This window comes from Girardinichthys multiradiatus, chromosome 24 (genome assembly GCF_021462225.1).
Source record: "Girardinichthys multiradiatus isolate DD_20200921_A chromosome 24, DD_fGirMul_XY1, whole genome shotgun sequence".
Lineage (NCBI taxonomy): Eukaryota > Metazoa > Chordata > Actinopteri > Cyprinodontiformes > Goodeidae > Girardinichthys > Girardinichthys multiradiatus.
In genome coordinates this window covers 5,512,558-5,533,957 of record NC_061816.1, presented here as the reverse complement: position 1 = coordinate 5,533,957, position 21,400 = coordinate 5,512,558, and the positions used below count along the sequence as shown (strand labels likewise).

General features: G+C 38.7%; 1 protein-coding gene across 1 annotated transcript in view; it reads right to left on the bottom strand.

Annotated features, from left to right (window-relative positions):
* Window positions 1-20,944, bottom strand: part of LOC124861171 — a 30,969-nt gene extending 10,025 nt beyond the window's left edge. Inside the window, exons 1-8 of the mRNA XM_047354697.1 lie at window positions 20,861-20,944; window positions 16,997-17,429; window positions 15,219-16,830; window positions 14,808-15,071; window positions 9,490-9,927; window positions 9,112-9,399; window positions 5,598-6,044; window positions 3,438-3,884 (exon numbers count right to left, since the gene is read on the bottom strand). Of these exons, the coding sequence (XP_047210653.1) occupies window positions 3,438-3,884; window positions 5,598-6,044; window positions 9,112-9,399; window positions 9,490-9,927; window positions 14,808-15,071; window positions 15,219-16,830; window positions 16,997-17,387 (3,887 nt within the window). The 5' untranslated portion in view covers window positions 17,388-17,429; window positions 20,861-20,944. The remainder of the gene's footprint in view (window positions 1-3,437; window positions 3,885-5,597; window positions 6,045-9,111; window positions 9,400-9,489; window positions 9,928-14,807; window positions 15,072-15,218; window positions 16,831-16,996; window positions 17,430-20,860) is intronic.
* Between the last annotated feature and the right edge of the window lie 456 nt (window positions 20,945-21,400).

Genomic DNA, 21,400 nt, shown 5'->3' with positions numbered 1-21,400 from the left:
TTTGTGAAATAAATGTCTGTTTCATGTTATGTAAAAATTAGAGTCCTCAACATTACCATAATAATATTAGGTCAGTTTTCTATGGTAAAACAAAAAGATTTTAACAGATGTTTAGACGTTTTCCAGTCAGGTTCAAAATGATCGAATTAGACTCAAACTTAACATAAGATGAAATGAACCTTAACAGAATTACTGGACTGGACTGAAATAGAGAAAACTTGAGTTAATTGAAACAAACTTTAGTTACTTGAATTAAATACAAAGCTGACTGAAACTGTACGGTGTATCTATAAAACTGGGTAAGATAAACTAAGATTATAAGATATAATATGCCCTTCATTTTTTGTGTTCATCAGTGAGTGAGTTTTTATTTTTATTTTTAATAAGAACTAAACCAAGCATTAATCAAAATAATAGCAACTACCAAAAATAGTGATCTCATTTTTAAATGTAATAAGAACTTACTTTATAAAAAAAAAAAAAGATAAAATAAAGTCCCCAATAAAATAAAATATGATAAAAAAGAATAATAAGAATTTGGAAAAATAGAGGCTTTAAACCTCTGTAGGAACAGCACTGACATGTCAAAAGTAGATCCTAATACAGGAATCTGGAAGCTCACTCTAGGGTGGACAGTCAAAGTCCATCCAAGGACCCATTTAGATGAGTCAGAGGGACAAATACAGGGTTTAGCTGAGAGCAAAGAGAGCAACATGCATCCTGCCCTAGCTGCTGTCCCACCTGAACTGTGGTCACAATCATCAACTGATAATAAAGGGGTTCCCACCATACAAGGTTAAACTAATATCTGAAAAAAGGCCATTAGTCCGCCAATACCCCTTAAAGGCAGAAGCTGAAGAAGGTATTAAGCCAGTAATACAGGACATGTTAAAATCAGGAATATTAAGAGAAGCACCTGACGCTACGTGTAGAGCATACAGCTCCTGATGTTTCAAATCCACACACATTACTGCATTCACTGACCCCAGACAAAAAGTATTTCTCAGTAGTAGATCTTAGCAATGCTTTCTTCACAGTACCACTGCATGAAGAGTCACAGCATTTGTTTGGTTTTCAGTTTAAAGGAAAAAATACACCTATACTAGGCTTCCACAAGGCTTCAGTGAAAGCCCACATGTTTATACACATGCATTAAGGTACTCAATGAGCACCTGCATAATACCAGAACACAGTCAAGTTCTGCTATATGTGGATGACATTTTAGTAGCATCAGACACAGAAAAACACTGTGAAGAGGCCACAATAACCGTGTTGAAACATCTACATCAAAAAAAATAAATAAAAAAATAAACTACAGTTTTGTCAGACAGAAGTGGTTTATCTGGGGCACATCTTATCACAAAACGGCCGCTCCCTGCTGAATAGCAGAAAAACAGCCATACAGGAAGCCCCGAAACCAAAAACAAAGCAGCAAATAATGTCCTTTTTAGGACTTTGTAATTTCTGTAGAGAGTGGCTGCCCGACTATGCAGCCATAGTGCAACAATTATAATCTATGATTTATGGGACAAACATGACATTAAGGGACAAAATTATTTGGACAGAAGAGGGGAAAAAAGCATTTATTAACTTAAAGAACTTACTGCAAACCACAGTTACATTAACCTTACCAGACTGTCTGTCTCTGGTCAAACTATGGATGAGAATAACTCCAAATCAAACTGACCTCACTCCATTTGAAATAGTACATGGCAGACCATTTCCTCTGCCTTCTGATATGAATGAAATAGAGAAAGCACAACAGGAAACTTCATTAGCTGAGTGGATGAATAAAATGTTGCAGACAAAAGAAGCACAAATGTCCAGTGGTCTGCCGATAACCTCTGCTCCTATCCCACAGAACGACCTGAGGCCTGGAGACCTGGTCCTGATTAAGACACTCCACAGGAAATATTGGACCACTCCTCGGTCGGAAAAGGCCATTTCAAGTACTCCTGACAACGCCCACAGCTCTGAAAATAGCAGAGAGGCCTTCCTGGATCCATAAAAGCCACTGTAAGACAGTTTTGCCGTTACAGGAGCCAGATCAACCGACGGGGTAGCAGCGGAAGCCCGGCTACAAAGGGACTGGAAGACCCATAGGGCCCAGTGTCTCAAACCGGTGAAGAAAACAGCTGATCTGCGCCCAACTTATAAAATGGCTCTCTGTACCATGTGGACAGGACTGATAAGCCTGAGCTTTATACTGGCAGCATTACTTATTCTTCTATCACTACAGGACCCAGGAGAGAGGACACCGCAGAAAAGGTGGACAACAGACGGGACCCATCTCAGACCACTGACGGACACATGACGCAGATCCATTTCTGCAGAATAACTGGTATCGTGTATGACACAGCTAAAACTCAAAATAAAACTGATTGTTATGTGTGTTCCATAATGCCCATGCACTCCCAAGGTTCTAAGGTTCTCTTAGTTGCAGTAATAGCATGCATGGGCCTTCTGTGTCTCCTGTCAATATGTATTATCCCATGTTGCAAATGCATGGTACAAAGAATAGTAACTCAGTCAGTCACGGTAACATATGCAACACTGAACCAGGTAGAAATGCACGAAAATGAAGGGGACGATTATGATGACATGTTGTAAATAAATTACATCAAAAGCCTGAGTGTACTCAGACATTGTATTTCATAAAATGACCTTACAGCAAAAAATCGAAAGAAGTTGTTGTTTAAGTGAAATGTGAAAAAGTACAATGATGACATAAACAGGGCAGATTTTTAAATTCCTTTATTATGTTTCACTGTTTTCCTGAAGTATTATTCTTTTATTTTTATGTTTTCAAGTATTAATCAACATTTAACTTTTATTGGTCGTCGAGGGCGGCGGGGCCGTATGTGTATTTCCCACAAAATATAATCTGTTTACCGTCCATGGGTTTCTGATCATACAGAGTATTTTTTCTTATTTGTTTTTATATTAAATGTTTTTACTCGTGATAAAAAGGAGGGACTGTTGGATGGGTGTGAAAACTTGTTATCACTCATGTAAAAACTTTGTGCTGTAGTGCAGCTGCACTCCGCTTTGTACCATGCTCTGGTATGCAGCCCTCCCTGTGTGTGTCGTTATCTATTCACACACACTCACACACACACACTAGGCTGAATCACATCCCATGGGAACCAGCCTCTTTTCAGCCACACACACACACCCTGTCTGAACTGTTTGTTGAACTGTGCGTATAAATAAAGAGATAGGGTGTCAAAACTTTGTAGTCTGGACTGCAAAGTGAGCTACCCTTGCTGCAAGTAAAACTGACTGTATCGTTCTTGCCTCTGAGTTGACATAATAATACCTAACACACAGTATGATATAAATGTTGCCATGGTGATGCTGTTTATAAATGTTAAAGACTTGTAGACAGAACTAACAAGTTCTTGAATAGTTAAAACAGTGAAGTAGAAGGACTGTACCTGAGCTGTGAGATATAAGGTAGAAACTGTAGGAAACTCCTCACTTCACTCTCTTCATGTGACCAGACCATCAGCTTCACTGGTTTCTTCTCTGATTGGAGTTTCAACACTTCCAGGAGGATGGAGGTCTTTCTCTCTGAGAACTTTATGGTCCAGACTGCAGGAGCTGACTGGAAAACTGACTGTAATGATGGAAGGAGACTCAGACCAGTTTTAGTCTCACAGTCCTTCATCTGGGAGTACAGAACCAGCAGGAAGTCACTCTGATATTCAAAATATTTATCATCCATGTATCGATCATCTAAAGGGAATGTTTTATATCTACAGACTGATGCTAACATCTCCAGCATCTTCTCTCCTGTCTGCTGGTCTCTCTCTGCTGCTGCACAGAACAGATTCACTAAGAACCTGGTTTGTTCATGAAGATCTGAGCTCTGAGGATCAAACCTGGAACAACAAGAAGGAAACATTTAGTGATGATTTGATCTGAGCTGCATAAATACAACCACACACTACTGATGGACTCCATCTTGTTCATGTCTGTCCTGCATGTGATGAAATTACATGTTAAACATGTTTGATTCTAATCATCTCTGGGATTTTATTTACTGTCTGATCTTTCAGGCTGAACTTTCTAAACTAAAAGCTGAAGCTAGTCATGTGACACAATCATCTTTTACAATGAGACCAACAATCAGATGCAGCGTCTAAAACCAGATGTTCCAACAGAAACTCAGAGTTAGAAAAATATCATCCAGGAAGCAGCAAGACAGATTAAAATGTCCAGAGTTTGTTTCATGAACAGATTTGCAAACTGCTTCCAGAGAAATGAAACGTCCAGTTTTCCAGACGTCTACAGAAAGGTCACTGATCAAAGGAATCATGACCTTTGAACTTTAACATTTCATCATAGAGGACATTCAAAACCTCAGCTGAGATGAAATTAACTGTGTTCAAGCTGATTCAGAGAGAGAGAAAAATCTCCAGTAGGATGATGATAATCTGACCAAACAGAGTTTTAAAGTTATTCTCCATGAATTTAGCTCCTCATCACCATAAAACCAGCCTGTAGCTTTTTATTTCAGCTTCTTTTTGATGGAGAGAAAATGATCTAGTTTACATCAGAGCTCCTAACAAAGAAATGATCAATCAGCCGTTTCATTATTGAACATTCATACATTGGTCCATATGAATGAAGGATCAAGCCAGCGAGCTGAAGAGGGCGCTGTTCTTCATTTTCTATTGTCACACTGGGAGAAATGATTACTTTCTGCATTTCTTTTTATTTAGCATGAGTTTGAGTCCAAATCAATGAAAACAAACACTGCTTGTTAGTTTTCTATGTTGTTTTATCATCATATCAAGAGAGAAACCTTTCAGTTTTAAACGTTGGTTTCTTGGTTTGACAGATGAGCTGTTAGGAACTGGTTAGTTCAGACTGGGTTAATATTGTTGAAATGTTTTCATGTTAAAGCTTCAAATCCTGTCTTGTTGGACATTTACTGCTACCTTAGAGCGTCCTCACTAACAACAGAGGTTTGGTTTTCTGTGTTTTTCTCACAATCATTTCCTGTTAAAGATAAAACAAACATAACATTTGGCATTTCTTTCTTCTTCCTGTTCTACAGAACCATGAAAACCCAGTTACATGTAGAACCGAGCCTCATGTGTCCTGTTAGACCCTGAAGGTTCAGTGGACTGAAGACATCAGGAGTGGTTTGACAAGATGGACCGAAGGAAGAAGCTGTAAAAACTGAACCTTCCTACTAACTGAACACATCATTGATTTCAACAATAATTAGATCAACATTTTAAGCTAATTAATAACTTTTATGTTTTTCTACATAACAGGACCTCAGTTTAACAAAGTGATCATAGATCTATAATAATCTCAGGCTGATAATAAAGAAACTGAAGTGAATCAGAACCATAATGAGCTGCAATGAGAACAATGTTTTCTTCTGAAATGGGATCAATTTATAAAGTAACTGAAAAATGACTCCATGTGAATAAAGTCTCAATGTGTGAATAAAACACTGAAGAAATATCACAGTATGATATAAATGTTGCCATGGTGATGCTGTTTATAAATGTTAAAGACTTGTAGACAGAACTAACAAGTTCTTGAATAGTTAAAACAGTGAAGTAGAAGGACTGTACCTGAGCTGTGAGATATAAGGTAGAAACTGTAGGAAACTCCTCACTTCACTCTCTTCATGTGACCAGTCCATCAGCTCCACTGGTTTCTTCTCTGATTGGAGTTTCAACACTTCCAGGAGGATGGAGGTCTTTCTCTCTGAGAACTTTATGGTCCAGACTGCAGGAGCTGACTGGAAAACTGACTGTAATGATGGAAGGAGACTCAGACCTGTTTTAGTTTCACAGTCCTTCATCTGGGAGAACAGATCCAGCAGGAAGTCACTCTGATATTTAAAATAATCATCATTCATGTCTCGTTCCTCTAAAGGGAATGTTTCATATCTACAGACTGATGCTAACATCTCCAGCATCTTCTCTCCTGTCTGCTGGTCTCTTTCTGCTGCTGCACAGAACAGATTCACTAAGAACCTGGTTAGTTCATGAAGATCTGACCTCCAACGATCAAACCTGGAACAACAAGAAGGAAACATTTAGTGATGATTTGATCTGAGCTGCATAAATACAACCACACACTACTGATGGACTCCATCTTGTTCATGTCTGTCCTGCATGTGATGAAATTACATGTTAAACATGTTTGATCAGAGCAGCTGTTACTGACTCACAACACAAACATTGATCCTGAGCATCAGATTTTTAAATTAATATTATCTTTGGGATTTTATGATTTGATATTTAAGACTAAAACATCCAAACTAGAAACAAACATGAGTGAAACAACCAAACCTTCAGTCCATCTCATGAACAACTTGAGCTAAATCTTCACCTTCATCCTCATTTAACACATAAATCTCAGTTCTGCTTCACAACATCTGCAGGTGGAGACACAAAGTGATGATGTCTCATTGGTGTCTGTCATCCTAATGTGTTGTTCTCTATAGAGCTGCTAGGATCTTCATCATGCTCAGTAAAGTTCACTGCAGTCAGAAGTTCAAATGCAGCTAAATGTAACATTGTCTGTCTTCCTCAGTTTGTGTTAAAAGCTGTTAAATGAAACTGAAAGAGATTCTACTTTGAGTTTTTAGCTGCAGAGAAATTCAAGCAACCAACATCAGCTTTAACTGCATGTTTTTATCTGTGTGTGAGGAGCTGTTAACATGGCTGTGTTGTTGTCACTGAGCTACAGAGCTCTTATTATTCACATCATTTCATTATTCTCTCACACAGAAGACTGTCACATGGTTCCAACCTGCTGCAGCTCAATAGTTCTCATTAAAACATGGATGTTCTCCCTCATTGTTCTTTGGGAACCATTTGTTCACATTGATTCAAAACAGTTGCATATTTTTTATCAATTTAATGATAGCAGAAGAGATCAGACTCTCCACAATAGATTTATAGAAGATATGCAGCACCTGGTTGTAAACAATGTAGGTCCTAAATGTTCTCAAGAAGTACAGTCTGCTCTGTCCCTTCTTGTAGATGGTTTCTCTGTTGGATCTCCACTCCAGTCTGTTGTCCAGGTGAACATGGAGGTATTTATACTCCTCCACCACCTCCACTTCTTCTCCCATGATGGAAATAGTGTTTAACCTATTTCTGTTTCTCTTAAAATCTACAATCATCTCCTTTGTTTTATTCACGTCCAAGATTAGATAATTGTTTCCACACCATGCCACAAAGCGGTCCACCAGCTCCCAGTACTCAGCTTCTGATCCACCCGATGACTGCAGAACCATCCGAGTATTTCTGCAGATGACAGGAGTCTGTCTTGTACTGGAAGTCTGAGGTGTACAGAGTGAAAAGGAATGGTGAGAGTACAATCCCCTGTGGTGCTCCTGTGTTGCTGACTACCTGGTTAGACACTCAACCCTTCAGTCTCACAAACTGTGGTCTGTTTGTCAGGTAGTCTTTAATCCAGGAGATTGTTGAGGCTCCACCTGACAGATCGAATCAGGTTCAGTTGTGTTAAATGCACTGGAGAAATTAAAGAACACGATCCTCACATCTGCTTTTTCCGGATGACAGTGGGTTTGTTGAAGCAACTGTATGATGGCGTCTTCATCTTCATTTCTATGGCGATAAGCAAACTACTAGGGGTCCTGATAGTTCATTACTCAGGTGGGCCAACAGGAGTCTCTCTAGGACCATCATGATGTGGGATATCAGGGCAACAGGTCTATAGTCACTGAGGACTGATGGGGGAGTTTTCTTTGGTACCAGAACAAGTGAGGAGGTCTTCCACAACACTGGAACCTTCCCCTGGGTCAAGCTAAGGTTGAAAAGGTGCTGCAGAATCTCACAGAGCTGCTCTGCACAGTCCTTCAGGACTCTAGGGCTGACACCATCTGGACCTGCAGTCTTGCTCCAGTTCAGTCTCTCCAGTGGCCTCTTCATCTGGCTTCTAGAGATTGACAGGAGGGAAGGGACAACATTGGGAGCACCAGAATCTGTTGATGTGGTTAAAGACAACAATGGAGCAGCAGCAGGATCCATGACCAAGGTGGAAGATGAAACATCTGAGGTGTTACAGGAAACCTGAGGGCCAAGGGGCAATGTGAGGTTTGTTTGGCTGGAGGCAGGGGAGAGAGATGCTGAACTTGATCTTCAACTAAATCTATTTTAGCAAGTGTTCACTTCATTTGCTTTTAGCCCATGAACCTCTTGATCCACAGTCTGTAGCACATAAATGGGTCTATGTCACATCTGGCCGTCATGTCTCTGCCCTAGTTCATATTTTCTAACCAATATGATCCCCGTCTCCACTTTACTGGTTCAGCTGGATTTAGATCATGTAAGCAGATCTTCTGCTCATCATTTCTTCCTCAACTTCAGCTCTTGGTAACTTCATGTAAATCACCAGTGCAGTCAGCCAGAGTCTAACCAACACATCCTAACTCTTTGAAAATGAACCCATCCTTTAAACTTGAATGTTTTGTCTCCTGTTTGAATTCACTACATTTCCCACATTAGATCATTGCTCTCTGCTCCAGTGGTCTGATTAGCTCACCATTAAAAAGCCAACTTACTCATTACTCATCACTGTCGCCTTAACTATGTACTTTAACTGGAGAACATTTCCTTAATCGGACTTGGATTCTTGCAGACAGGACACTAAATTATACAATCTGTCAAAAATCATGTTTAAGAACTGAGATTTCTGCTTTCAGTCAACAGAACGATATTTCTTAATCACAGTGACATAAAAATCCTTCAAGTATCACAATAACACTTGATTCTGAAATAAATGGTCATTCTTTAAATATATCATTGTAAAAATGTAAGTAGAGATATTTTTCATTAAACTGCTTTTGACATTGAATGTGTCTTCACTCCTTTGATAAAACCATGAGGTTGAAAATTTTGGTTTACCTTTTTAGGTAAAATTTGTGATAAAATATTATACCTTGGAAAAATCACATTTTGTTGTATTTTAAACATACTTCTATCATTTTAATGTTTAGTACAGGTGACAGCCATATTATCTATCATGTTTGTCTCCTATATAATAAAATGAATAAGCTCTGCTTTCTGCGTTTGTGTGATAACAGCAAACATAAATCAGTGAATGTACCTGGTTCTTTGTTCTTGCTTTGAATGGAGATTCATCACTTCCAGGAGAATGAAAGACTTTCTCTGTGAAGACGGCAGGACACTAAAGCCAACTTTAGTCTCATACGAGTAAATGTCCAGCAGGAACTCACACCACTTCAGTTTAAGAGGAGATGCTTTAAAAATGTACACTGATGATAGCAGCTCCAGCATCTTCTCTCCTGTCTGCTGGTCTTTCTCTGCTGCTGCACAGAACAGATTCACTAAGAACCTGGTTTCCTTGAAATTGTCTGATGTCTCAAACACAGACCTGAAAATATAATAATGAAAAAACTTTGTTTTTCTGTTATTTTATGTTCATGAATGTGACAATAACAGTAGTTACAAAGATAAATCGTACCTGAGCTCTGAGATATAAGGTAGACACTGGAGGAAACTCCTCACTTCACTCTCTTCATGTGACCAGACCATCAGCTTCACTGGTTTCTTCTCTGATTGGAGTTTCATCACTTCCAGGAGGATGGAGGTCTTTCTCTCTGAGAGCTTTATGGTCCAGACTGGAGGAGCTGACTGGAAAACTGACTGTAATGATGGAAGGAGACTCAGACCAGTTTTAGTCTCACAGTCCTTCATCTGGGAGTACAGATCCAGCAGGAAGTCACTCTGATATTCATCATTCATGTATCGTTCCTCTAAAGGGAATGTTTTATATCTACAGACTGATGCTAACATCTCCAGCATCTTCTCTCCTGTCTGCTGGTCTCTCTCTGCTGCTGCACAGAACAGATTCACTAAGAACCTGGTTAGTTCATGAAGATCTGAGCTCAGAGGATCAAACCTGGAACAACAAGAAGGAAACATGAATGCAGGACACCATACTGATAAACCTCATCAACCTACAGACGAGTCACATTAAAGGCAATTTGAATATTACTCATAAGTTCTGTGGAAATATAAAAGCCTTATCATTATCATTAATATAAATGACTTATCATTAGTAGCTAAAGCTAAGATATATTTGGGATTTGGTGCTTATAGATTGATTATTATTAGGAAGACGTGTGAGAAACTGTCCTTCAGCAAAGGAATGTGTGAGAAAACTGAGAAGGGCTGCATAAGCATTGTATAATGTATACTTCAGCAACAGAATGTGTGAGAAACTGAGAAAAGGCTGCACAACAAATGTAAAATGTATATTTCTGTAGTATGTGTATGTTCAATAAAAGAACGGTGCAGGGGAGAGACAAACAGATGTGTTCCTGACTACGCAGACGCAGCATCTCTTCCACCGGCCGGGTGAATCAGCTTCAACCTCTTGTCCGTGTTTTCTTTTCTTAGACATTTAAGTTTAGTTTTTCTCGTACAGAATTAAGATGCTTTGACCAAATAAACGAACACGCAGGAGTTTAGAAGGACAACTCCAACAACTTGGTGACCCCGACGTGATTTGGGAAAAGCGAGGACTTTCGGCTAAATCAGAACTTCACCAAAAGACGTCTGACACCGGGGTACCCCCGCACTTCTTACAAGGTAAGCAGAAACCTGTTAAAACGAACTCTGCACTTTTGGCATTGTTGATAGGCCTAAATTATTGGTGTCATTAATGGGGCAATAATACAAATATTTATAAATTCTAATGAAAACTTGGAGTTAATTTTATTCCTCAGGGATTGCACGTTTATAAGAATGACAGATGGAAGCGGTAGAAGACGTAGGCCAAGCTTGCGACGTACTCTTCCTCTCCAACCCCACTTCCTCATTTGTCTCGGCGCCACTCTGCTACTACCAGGTCTGAGCCGAACCCCTTCACCACCTCCACTCCTCTGCATGCTATCCAGGCAGGTCAGACACTCTGCAGGGAAAATACTGACTGGTAGATCTCCAGCAGCAGAGTTCCTGCATTTAATAAGTAAATCATGGCTATACAGGAGTTGCTCAGGTTGGTTAAAATAAGAGTTCAAAAGAGTTCCTAGAAAAACGATATTCATTAAAGAAAAAGACACTATGAAACATTGCCAAATCCATGATGGATCAGTCGCCACAGCAAGCCAGCGCCATTGGTGTGGGGTCTGGGGGTCTGTTGTGAGTACAGTGCTTGGTGGTGTCTGCTCTGTTGGGATATATGTATATATATATATATATATCAATTCTGAGTGCTACTCTGCCAGACAGGACACGTTAAAAAAAGGTTCCTCCATCTTCTGAAAGTACGTGTTGATCACAGCATTTCCATCCTCTTAGACACATCCACAACCATCTGTCCTTTTGTAAAACAATCTTTTACACAATACCCACCCAGCACCTCCTGGTCACCATTTCCATCAACATGTCCATTGAAATCTGCTCCAATCACAACTTTCTCCACCTTCTACCACCTCATCAAGTTTACTCCAGCAATCCTCTTTCTCTTCCAAATGACATCCACCTTGTGGTGTAGAAACAATGACAACTTTCAACAACATACCCTCAACTTCTAGCTCCAAGATAATGATTCAGTTTGAAACTCTAGTCCCGTCTAAAACCCTCCTGACAAACCGTTCTTTCAAGATTATCCCTACTCCATTCTTGCTTCTATCTGTACCATCATAGAACAGTTTGAAACCAACCCTGAGGCTGCAGGTCTTCCTTCTCTTCCATCTTGTGTCCTGTACCCATAGAATATCTACCTTCCTTCTCTCCATCATCTCTGCCTCTATCTGTCATTAACCCTACATTCAAAGTCTCAACTCTACTCTTTTTACAGTGAGGAAAATAAATATTTGAACACCTTGCGACTTTGCAAGTTCTCCCACTTAGAAATCATGGATGGGTCTGAAATTTTCATCTTAGGTACATGTTCACTGTAAGAGACATAATCTAAAACAAACCATCCGGAAATCACAATGTTTGATTTTGTAAATAATTTATCTGTGTGTTACTGCTGCAAATAAGTATTTGAACACCTGTGAAAATCAATGTTAATATTTGGTACAGTAGCCTTTGTTTGCAATTACAGAGGTCAAATGTTTCCTGTAGTTTTTCACCAGATTTGCACAAACTGCAGCAGGGATTTTGCCCCATTCCTCCACACGGATCTTCTCCAGATCAGCCAGGTTTCTGGGCTGTCGCTGAGAAACATGGAGTTTGAGCTCCCTCCAAAGATCTTCTATAGGGTTTAGGTCTAGAGACTGGCTAGGTCACTCCAGAACCTTGATATACTTCTTACGTAGCCACTCCTTGGTTATCTTAGCTGTGTGCTTCGGGTCATTGTCATGTTGGAAGACCCAACCAAGACCCATCTTCAATGCTCTAACTGAGGGAAGGAGGTTGTTCCCCCATATCTCGCAACACATGGCCCCGGTCATCCTCTCCTTAATACAGTGCAGTCATCCTGTCCCATGTGCAGAACAACACTCCCAAACCATGATGCTTCCACCTCCATGCTTCACAGTAAGGATGGTGTTTTTGGGATGGTCCTCATCATTCTTCGTCCTCCAAACACGGCGAGTGGAATTAAGATCAAAAAGTTCTATTTTGGTCTCATCTGACCACAGAACTTTTTCCCATGATTCTTCTGGATCATCCAAATGGTCAAGGGCAAACTTAAGACGGGCCTGGATGTGTGCTGATTTAAGCAGAAGAACCTTCTGTGCCATGCATGACTTTAAACTATGACTTCTTAGTGTATTACCCACAGTAACCATGGAAACAGTGGTGTCAGCTCTCTTCAGGTCATTGACCAGCTCCTCCTGTGTAGTTCTGGGCTGATTCCTCACCTTTCTTAGGATCGTTGACACGCCACGAGGTGAGATCTTGCATGGAGCCCCAGTCCGAGGGAGATTGACAGTCATGTTCAGCTTCTTCCATTTTCTAATAATTGCTCCAACAGTTGATCTTTTTTCACCAAGCTGCTTGGCAATAGCTCCGTAGCCTTTTCCAGCCTTGTGGAGGTCTACAATTTGGTATCTGGTGTCTTTGGACAGATCTTTGGTCTTTTCCATGTTAGTAGTTAGAGTCTTATTGATTGTGTGGGGTGGACAGGTGTCTTTACGCAGCTAACGACCTCAAACAGGTGCTTCTAATCTAGAATAATAAATGGAGTGGAGGTGGACTTTTTAGAGGAGGAGTAACAGGTCTTTGAGGGCCAGACTTTTTGCTGACTGGCAGGTGTTCAAATATTTATTTGTAGCAGTAACACACAAATAAATTATTTAAAAAATCATACATTGTGATTTCCGGATTTTTGTTTTTTTTTAGATTATGTCTCTTACAGTGAACATGCACCTAAGATGAAAATTTCAGACCCCTCCATGATTTCTAAGTGGGAGTACTTGCAAATTCGTAGGGTGTTCAAATACTTATTTTCCTCACTGTATGTCTTTAATGTTTGTACTTTACTTTTAAGCTTAAGCTTTTAAGATTTATTTTCTTTTCTCTCTTTTGTTTGATGTCCTTTAAAGCACCTTTGATTGCCTTCTGTGTAAATGCTGTTATAGAAATAAACTTCCCTTACTGTGATTTCTTATAAAATTATTATGAAGTGTGTTAAGGTGAAAACAATTTATGGACAGGCACACAAAAATACATTTGAAAATTATTTCATTACCTTTTTTTATTGCATCTAGGCTAAAATGAGACACTTCCATGTTTTTCTTTAAATAGGTCCTTAATTTATCAATTTACAGTTTGTATTCCTCAGGATACACTGACATTTTAGGGTTTATTTAATATGTTTGTGAAAAGGCATGTAACACATTTTAGAACATTATAAACAATTGTGGAAATATAAATGCCTTATTATTAGTAGCTAAGACTAAGATATATTTGGGACTCTGCAGCTTATAGATTGATTTTTATTAGGAGTTTTAGTTATGCTTTTGATAGTTAGAAAAAACCTTAACAGTAGCCTCTAGTATTATAACACAATGAGTGTTTATTATTCAAGGTTAAAGCTTGCAGGTGTTTTCTGTCTGTATCGTGAGGAGCCGGCAGTGTATTGTGGAGGTGTGTTACTCCTCTCTGTGCTGGTTGTAACTTCTGATAACTATTCCACCCTGAAGCTTCCTGAAGACGTGTGGGAAACAATTCTTTATTAAATGATGAAATGTATCTCTGTTTCTGTGATACTGTTCCTGGGGAGACATCCACAGACAGAATGATTGTGTATGTAACTGAAAAAAGGTGCTGCACAACGTGGGGTATAAAACGGAATGGAACACAGCCCTAGTGAGACAACACACAGAGGTTTCCAGGTAGCAGTGTGAGTGTGATGTCTCCCTCTCTGAATTCAGATTGGTTTTAATAAACTTGTGGAAACGTACAACTGATCTCTGACTGAGGATTGTCCTTTGGGTGCCAAATAAAAAGAGTCAATGAGAGGTGAGGAGTAATGTAAGAGTTAACGGACGGCCAGTGAAGTTTTCCTACCTCGACACAATAAATTAGCTTTGTTAGTTTCTGTTTCAAATTTTACATTTTTAAATAGTGTCACAAGGTCAACAAATTTAATTGTGGAAACAAAAGAACAATTGATTTTGAACGGGGAACATGACAGAACCCTTTAAAGTTATATTAAAATGAATCATGCTTGACAAACACTTGACACTTGTTTATGTTTGCATGTTGAGGTCACTGTACGCAATTTCATTATCACAAAGAACTGCTTGGAATGAAATAAAAGATGTCAGGACATTATTTTGGGGTCATATAACCCAGTTCTACAGAAATTATTTTTCTTACCTGAGTTCACTGATGTCTGGCAGTGCCTGGAACAAGGATTCACTCAGACTCTGGCAGACAGTCCCTCCTCGGGTCCAGTGGAGACAGACATTGACCTTTGCGGCTGTCCTCTGCATGACCTTCACAGCTCCTTCAAACAGCTGTTTTTTACCTACAACTGGAAGATGCAGCTGGTTTTTACAGAGATGCAGTAATGTTTTATATTCTGTCTGCCCTTCAGTGAGAAGAACAACCGTCCACAGCTGCTGAGGCAGAGGGTCAGACCTGTAATGTAAAGAAAACTAAATAACTATACAAGAAGGTGATGTAATATTAGCATTGTATTACAAAACTGATCTACTATAAATTTCATTTTCAGTATATGTCTTAATTATGGGCAGTGAACATAAAACAAAACATGTGAGGTCATACCATTGAACATTTTGAAGGCATCCAAGGAACTGTCTCATTCCTTGTTCAGATACCGTCACATCCTGAAGGTTCAGACGTATCTTCTTTTCCTTTGACTGAGTGACCACATAGGCCACAGCACAGCAAGAATAAGGGTCCAGATTCTCTCCACTGAGGTCAAGATAGAAGTCCAGTTTGTCCAGAAAGTAAATACAGGCTTCAGAGCTCTGGGACTCATACAAGCACTGGCATAAGAACAGTGGGTCAACATAAAGTTCACAGTCATCAGCTTTAGGAGAAAATGTGTCAATCATCTCCTTGAAGAACCATTTAAATGTCTCCTTGAGCTCCTCAGTTGGAATCAGACAGCTCATCAAACTGGGGTTCTCCTCGTTCAACAACTGACACATGAAAGGGATCAGATGTTTCATGTGTTTCATCTCCTCAGTGAAGCACTGCTGAAAAACCTCCCTGATCTTATCAGGACTCTTTAAAAGCCACAGAGCTGCAAAGAACTCCTGCATCGTGTAATGGAGAAAAGAATATTTAACAGGTCTTTTGGTACAGGTGACTTTGACAACAAGTGGTTTCAGGAAGGAAAGGATGCAGCTGTCTTCACAGGAAAGTTCTTCCAGGTTCACAGTTTTTCTCTGAGTTGCATTAAAAGCAGCTTCAGCCAGAGACAGGATTTCATTTCTCTTGGTTCTGATGAACTGATTGGGATCCTTGATGCTGGTTTTGTTGCTGTTCTGGAGACAGAACCGAACAATATTGATGTATATTTCAGTCACAGTTCTGGGCTGCAGAGAGTCTTCTGATGAACAGCTGGCAGCCACCATCAGAGCATACATTGGAACATGAGAAAGAGTCAACAGCTCCACGTTGCTCAGAACCTCCCTGTGATCTTCACCCAGGGTTGTAGACAAATATGTTCTTATTGTCTCCTCACTGAAGCCTTTCACCTCCACTCTGAGCCAGTCTTCAAGACAGAGGTCTTCTTCATCAGCTGGTCTGCAGGTAATGATGATTTTTGCATCAGGTAGCAGATCTTTATCTACAAGTTTCTTCACCACGGATGAAGAGAGATCTGTGACTCCATCTAAAATGAGTGTAACATTATCAGAGTTGGTCTTCATATCCTGGAAGATCTCATCTTTTCCCTCATCTGGTTCAATGTATGCAGTGAAAAGAAGATCCTCCAAACTCATGGTTGGTGGGATGTTGATCATTTCCCTCATGTCAAAGTAAAACATGTAATCCAGCTCCTTGTCGTCTCTTTCTGTCCACAGTCTCAACATTTCATGGCTCAGTGCTGTCTTTCCAATTCCAGGTTTCCCAACCAGTAGGATGTTTTTATCAGTTTTCAGCAGGTCACTGGGAGAGATTTCTGGTTTGTTCTCTGGAACGTAAGTCCTTAACTTTTTAGGACGACTCAGTTTGCTTTTCTTGGTTTTAAATTTCTTTATTTTGGATGGAGAGATTTTCTCTTTTGTGTCTAATACAAGTTTAGTGTACGACAGATCAGGGTTCTTGTTCTCCTCAAAAAGATTCTTACTGGTCCTCCAGAACTTCTCTGATAAACGTTTTCCTTTTGATTTCAACTGTGATTGATATCTGTGGCACGGCCTTGGCCCTGAGATAAAAGTAACAATAGGTGAATATATTGAAATAACATTTGTCTGGTTGCTCTAATAAGAAATATTTTTGACATAAACACACTAACATTGTAAAGGAATGACCACAACAAAACTATACCTGATAAAACGGACACATTTTAAACTAAATGTAGTTTTAAATACCTTGAATGTAGTTTACATTAATTTCTTCATCTTCCTTGAAAGAAAAGCAGCTGATCCAGTGATGAAGGTCAAACGTTTTAACCTCAGTTGAAGCTTCATGTCTGATCCTGGAGAGAGGAGCTGGTCTCTCTAAGGTCCTCCTCCTCGTCAAATCAATAATCCTCAGTAACTTGTAGCAGGCTGCTTCACCTTTTCTAGTGACTGAGTTCAATATTGCTCTGGTTCTATCATAGTCATCTTTCTCTGCCTTTATTTTGCTGACCTCTTCATCCATGAGAACTCCTTGCTGAAACAAGTTCTCAAGAATTACTGAGAGACTCCTTAATTCTCCAACAAGGTGAACTCTGGCATTGGTGATATAATCTTTGGCAGACTGTGATGAACAAGCCATGACTCCAGATTTCTGTTTTCAGACAAACCCAACTTCACTCATCTGAAAGAGAAAACAACAGTTTAAATGAGTCATTTTAGTGAAGACAGCATGTATGAACTCAGGACAACATATTCATTATGTTTCAGGTCTTCATAAACTTCTGCACCTTTGAACGCTACAGAAACAACTAAGTTAAAACTTCTTATACATCCCACCAGTAAACAGCAGTATTACTTATTTTCTGTGATCCTGGATAATTTGAGCCACAAAACATCTTGAAAATGAGGAGCCCTACAGAATTGCAGCGTCATAAAATATGTGAAGACATTATTGAAACAAACGGCCTGTGATGGACTGGCGACCTGTCCAGGGTGGGCCCTGCCTCTCGCCCAATGACTGCTGGAGACAAGCTCCAGCCCCCCGCAACTATACAAGGTAAAGATGATGGATGGATGTTAATTGTATGAATTATTTATGAGTTCATCTAGTTTATATATTTAGTTATTTATTTATTGAATTCAGCTTTATTTATATAGCTCCAATTCACAACACATGTCATCTCAAGGCACTTTACAAAGTAAATTCAATCGAATCCCACAGATTTCAAGTCAGGTAGATATGTTCCAATTAATCCTAACTATCAAACAGTGCAGTCAGATTCAATTTATTATTCAAATTGGTTAAAAGTTTTTCTCTCTAAGGAAACCCAGCAGATTGCATTTAGTGAGTGACTTGCAGCATTAACTTCTCTAGGATGAGCATGTAGAGACAGTGGACAGTCGCTTGCATTGACTTTGCAGCAATCCCTCATTCTGTCATTTGGACCAGCTCTATGAAGTATTTGTGTTTGGATCACAATAAAGTTGGAACTGAAAAAGAGATATGCACTTTTCTTTTATCTGTGATTATTTGATTTGTTAGTGTTTTCAACATTTTAAAAGGGAAATGTGAAATTTGCAAACATAGCTGGTAAAGTTGACTTACATAAGGTTCTTTGATTATAAAATGTGGGGTTTGATGTTAAACGTTTGGACTTTAGGGTGGGAGGTTGCTGCCTTTGATTAACATTTTTATCAATCGATAGATGTAAATATTAGAATTGATATTTGTTCTAATAAATGATCTCAGACTGCACACCGTAAATGAATACAATTATATATACACTCAAATTTATTTATTAACATTGGAAAAACGTTAGCATTGCCCTTATGTGTTCCTATTATCAATAATAGGGTGTGTGTTTTGCCATATTAAGGTATAATTTGGTCAGACACACACCGTAAACTAACTAAATAAATGAAATTGAATCATCTTCAAATTCAAAAGGCCTTAATATGATGTAAAGAGGTTTAGGTTGCCAAAGGAAATGTGAAATAAAAGCAAAAATATGTAATGATAGAGACCCTGAGCAGATTTGATTCTTATGAATGGGCACATGTAGCTTGTCCTTATGAAACGGGGCGCAATGTAGTTTGTCTGAACGGAGTTGCCGTATTGTGACGTCATTGGCAGAGGCAAGGCCCCAATCTGTAAAAAAATTAGTCATTTTCCTGTTCTCCAATACAGAGATTTTTTTTTTTTTTTTAAATATATATTAAAAAACTGACAAATGTAAAAATGTAATTTTCTGTTTTTGAAACGGATTATAGTTTATAACAAAAGGTAAACTAGTAGCGTTTTTCCATTTATAGTTTGTGATGAGAAAACATTCATCAACAATGATTCATTTTAACCACAAGTCTGGTTTATTTCCCCTGAACAACTGAAAATAAAATGAACAACGTGAACATCGACATCTTCTCACAGGCTTCCAGCCTTTAATAACAGCAGCAGAACAGCTTCTGTCACAGATTCGGCTTTTCTGGATCAATAACTCATCAGCGGAACATTGCCTCTAGAAAACCAACACCTCTCTGCAACCACAGCAAGACAGACAGTGAACTACAATCATATTTTCCTCAAAACGAGCCCAACACCGCGCTGGTAGAGTCGCATTGGCCTCAATGCAGATATCGCTGCTCCTCAAATGCGCAGGCGCAAGGTAAACAAGGTGCATATCACTGAACAACAATCATATTCAAACAGTAACAAAAAAAGGCTCAACTTTGAAATATTTCTAAGAAACAGTGTTTTACAGTGATAGTAAAATTATGGTTACAAGTCATGAAGAAAATGTATAAAACATTGTACTTAATTTTGAGGAATTGGAAAGCTCTCCATATATTCTAATACAATAAATATTAAACTATTAAAAAATGTTCACTTAAAATCAAAATGAAGACCACAGGGACATTTAAAATGTAAAATAATGTCTAAAATAAACCCAAAGTATTATTTGGTCATTTAAAACTGGACTGTAATGGGACTTCTCATATCTGTTACTGCTTGTTTGCTCCTCAAAATATTACAAATAACACATTGTTAATTTATTTATTAATGTATTATGAATCTACTATACATAAAATCATAGTTTAATTGAAAATACTAGAACTAAAATATGTCATTCCAGTTAAATTCTTGTTTTGTTAGTGAGCAAGTTGGAGTGATGTGGAGCCTGCAGGCAATTCCCACTGCAGTCTTCCTCATAATGCAAGAAACAAGACAGAAAATGGTATTAACAGGATTTTGTGTGCAGCTGTAAGAGCTTCTTTAATATTGGGATGTTTATTATTCATTGTGATTTGATTTTATGTCATATTGCATGAACAAGCTGTAAGACTTTTTTGTGCTCGTGTAATGGTCTCTCAGGTTGTGACAGACTGCAAACAGTAAAGGAAAAGTTTAATATTATTTGGTTGTAATACAGAGTTATTATCAGTATAAGCAATAAAGGCAATGTTATGTTTATTCAAAAGATTCAAGATGGTGATCTATGTGTGCTATGAGTTTGATGGTACTACAACATGCTATAGTGAAGTTATTGACCATTTTATGCATATTTTACTGAATATTTGGCTATTTAGGCTATAGTCTGGGAAATTCCTAGTTTTTTTGTATTAATTTCCAATCTAAGAAATGTAGTATAAAAAACGTGAGATTACATACTCATAAAATGATTTTGATGACAATACACCTCTCCTTGACGACTTTATTGAATATTTCTCCTTCATATTTTCCTGGTGTTGCAACTTGCAGACGGTCGCGGTGTTGGGCTCGTTTTGAGGAAAATATGATTGTAGTTCACTGTCTGTCTTGCTGTGGTTGCAGAGAAGTGTTGGTTTTCTAGAGGCAATGTTCCGCTGATGAGTTATTGATCTGGAAAAGCCGAATCTGTGAATATATTTCTAACTTTACCGAAGTCTGTTATTAAAGATAGTTCCTGAAAACAAACTTTACTCATTGTGGGTCCTACATCAAACCTCGCCTCCCTCCGTCTGACATGAAGAAGGAAAAGAACAAGTCCAAGTAGTTTCTTCTTCAGAGGGAATTTAAACGTCTTCTCTGAACACATAAACAAAACTGAAACTCATTAAAATATGTTTGAATCTTACCTTTACGACATTGTGTTACACAGCAACCGGCTTTCTTGACCGTTATTTCCGCGTTGATATCAGGAAATTGTGCCTCAACTCTTTCGGTTTCACTACGACTGTACATTCAGTGAATCACCACTAGATGGCGGCATTGTACCAGAACAGACTGACACCAGCGAAGAAAGCAGCAGATTATTTGCTGAATAACTGCAGTTAAATTATATGAACTCTATCAGGTTTAATTCTACTGATTTATAAACAGGCCACAATAAAACAGTCCCTATAAATCCTGCAGCTGTGTTGTTTTAGTTTTTTATTTAGATTTTTCACCTTAAAACATTCCAGTGGATTTTCAATGGGGTTGTGCCTCAATGAGTCACATATGTAGAAGACCTAAAATGATTTATCATGGTCTCGTTTTTTACATCACAGAAACCCGCTTTTTAACTGGGCTGTGTAAACTTTTCATATTTACTGTAAACATAAATGAAGAATATGCAGAGATACATTTTTGTGGCACACAATGTGAGACAGATACCAATCTACATATAGTGAAAG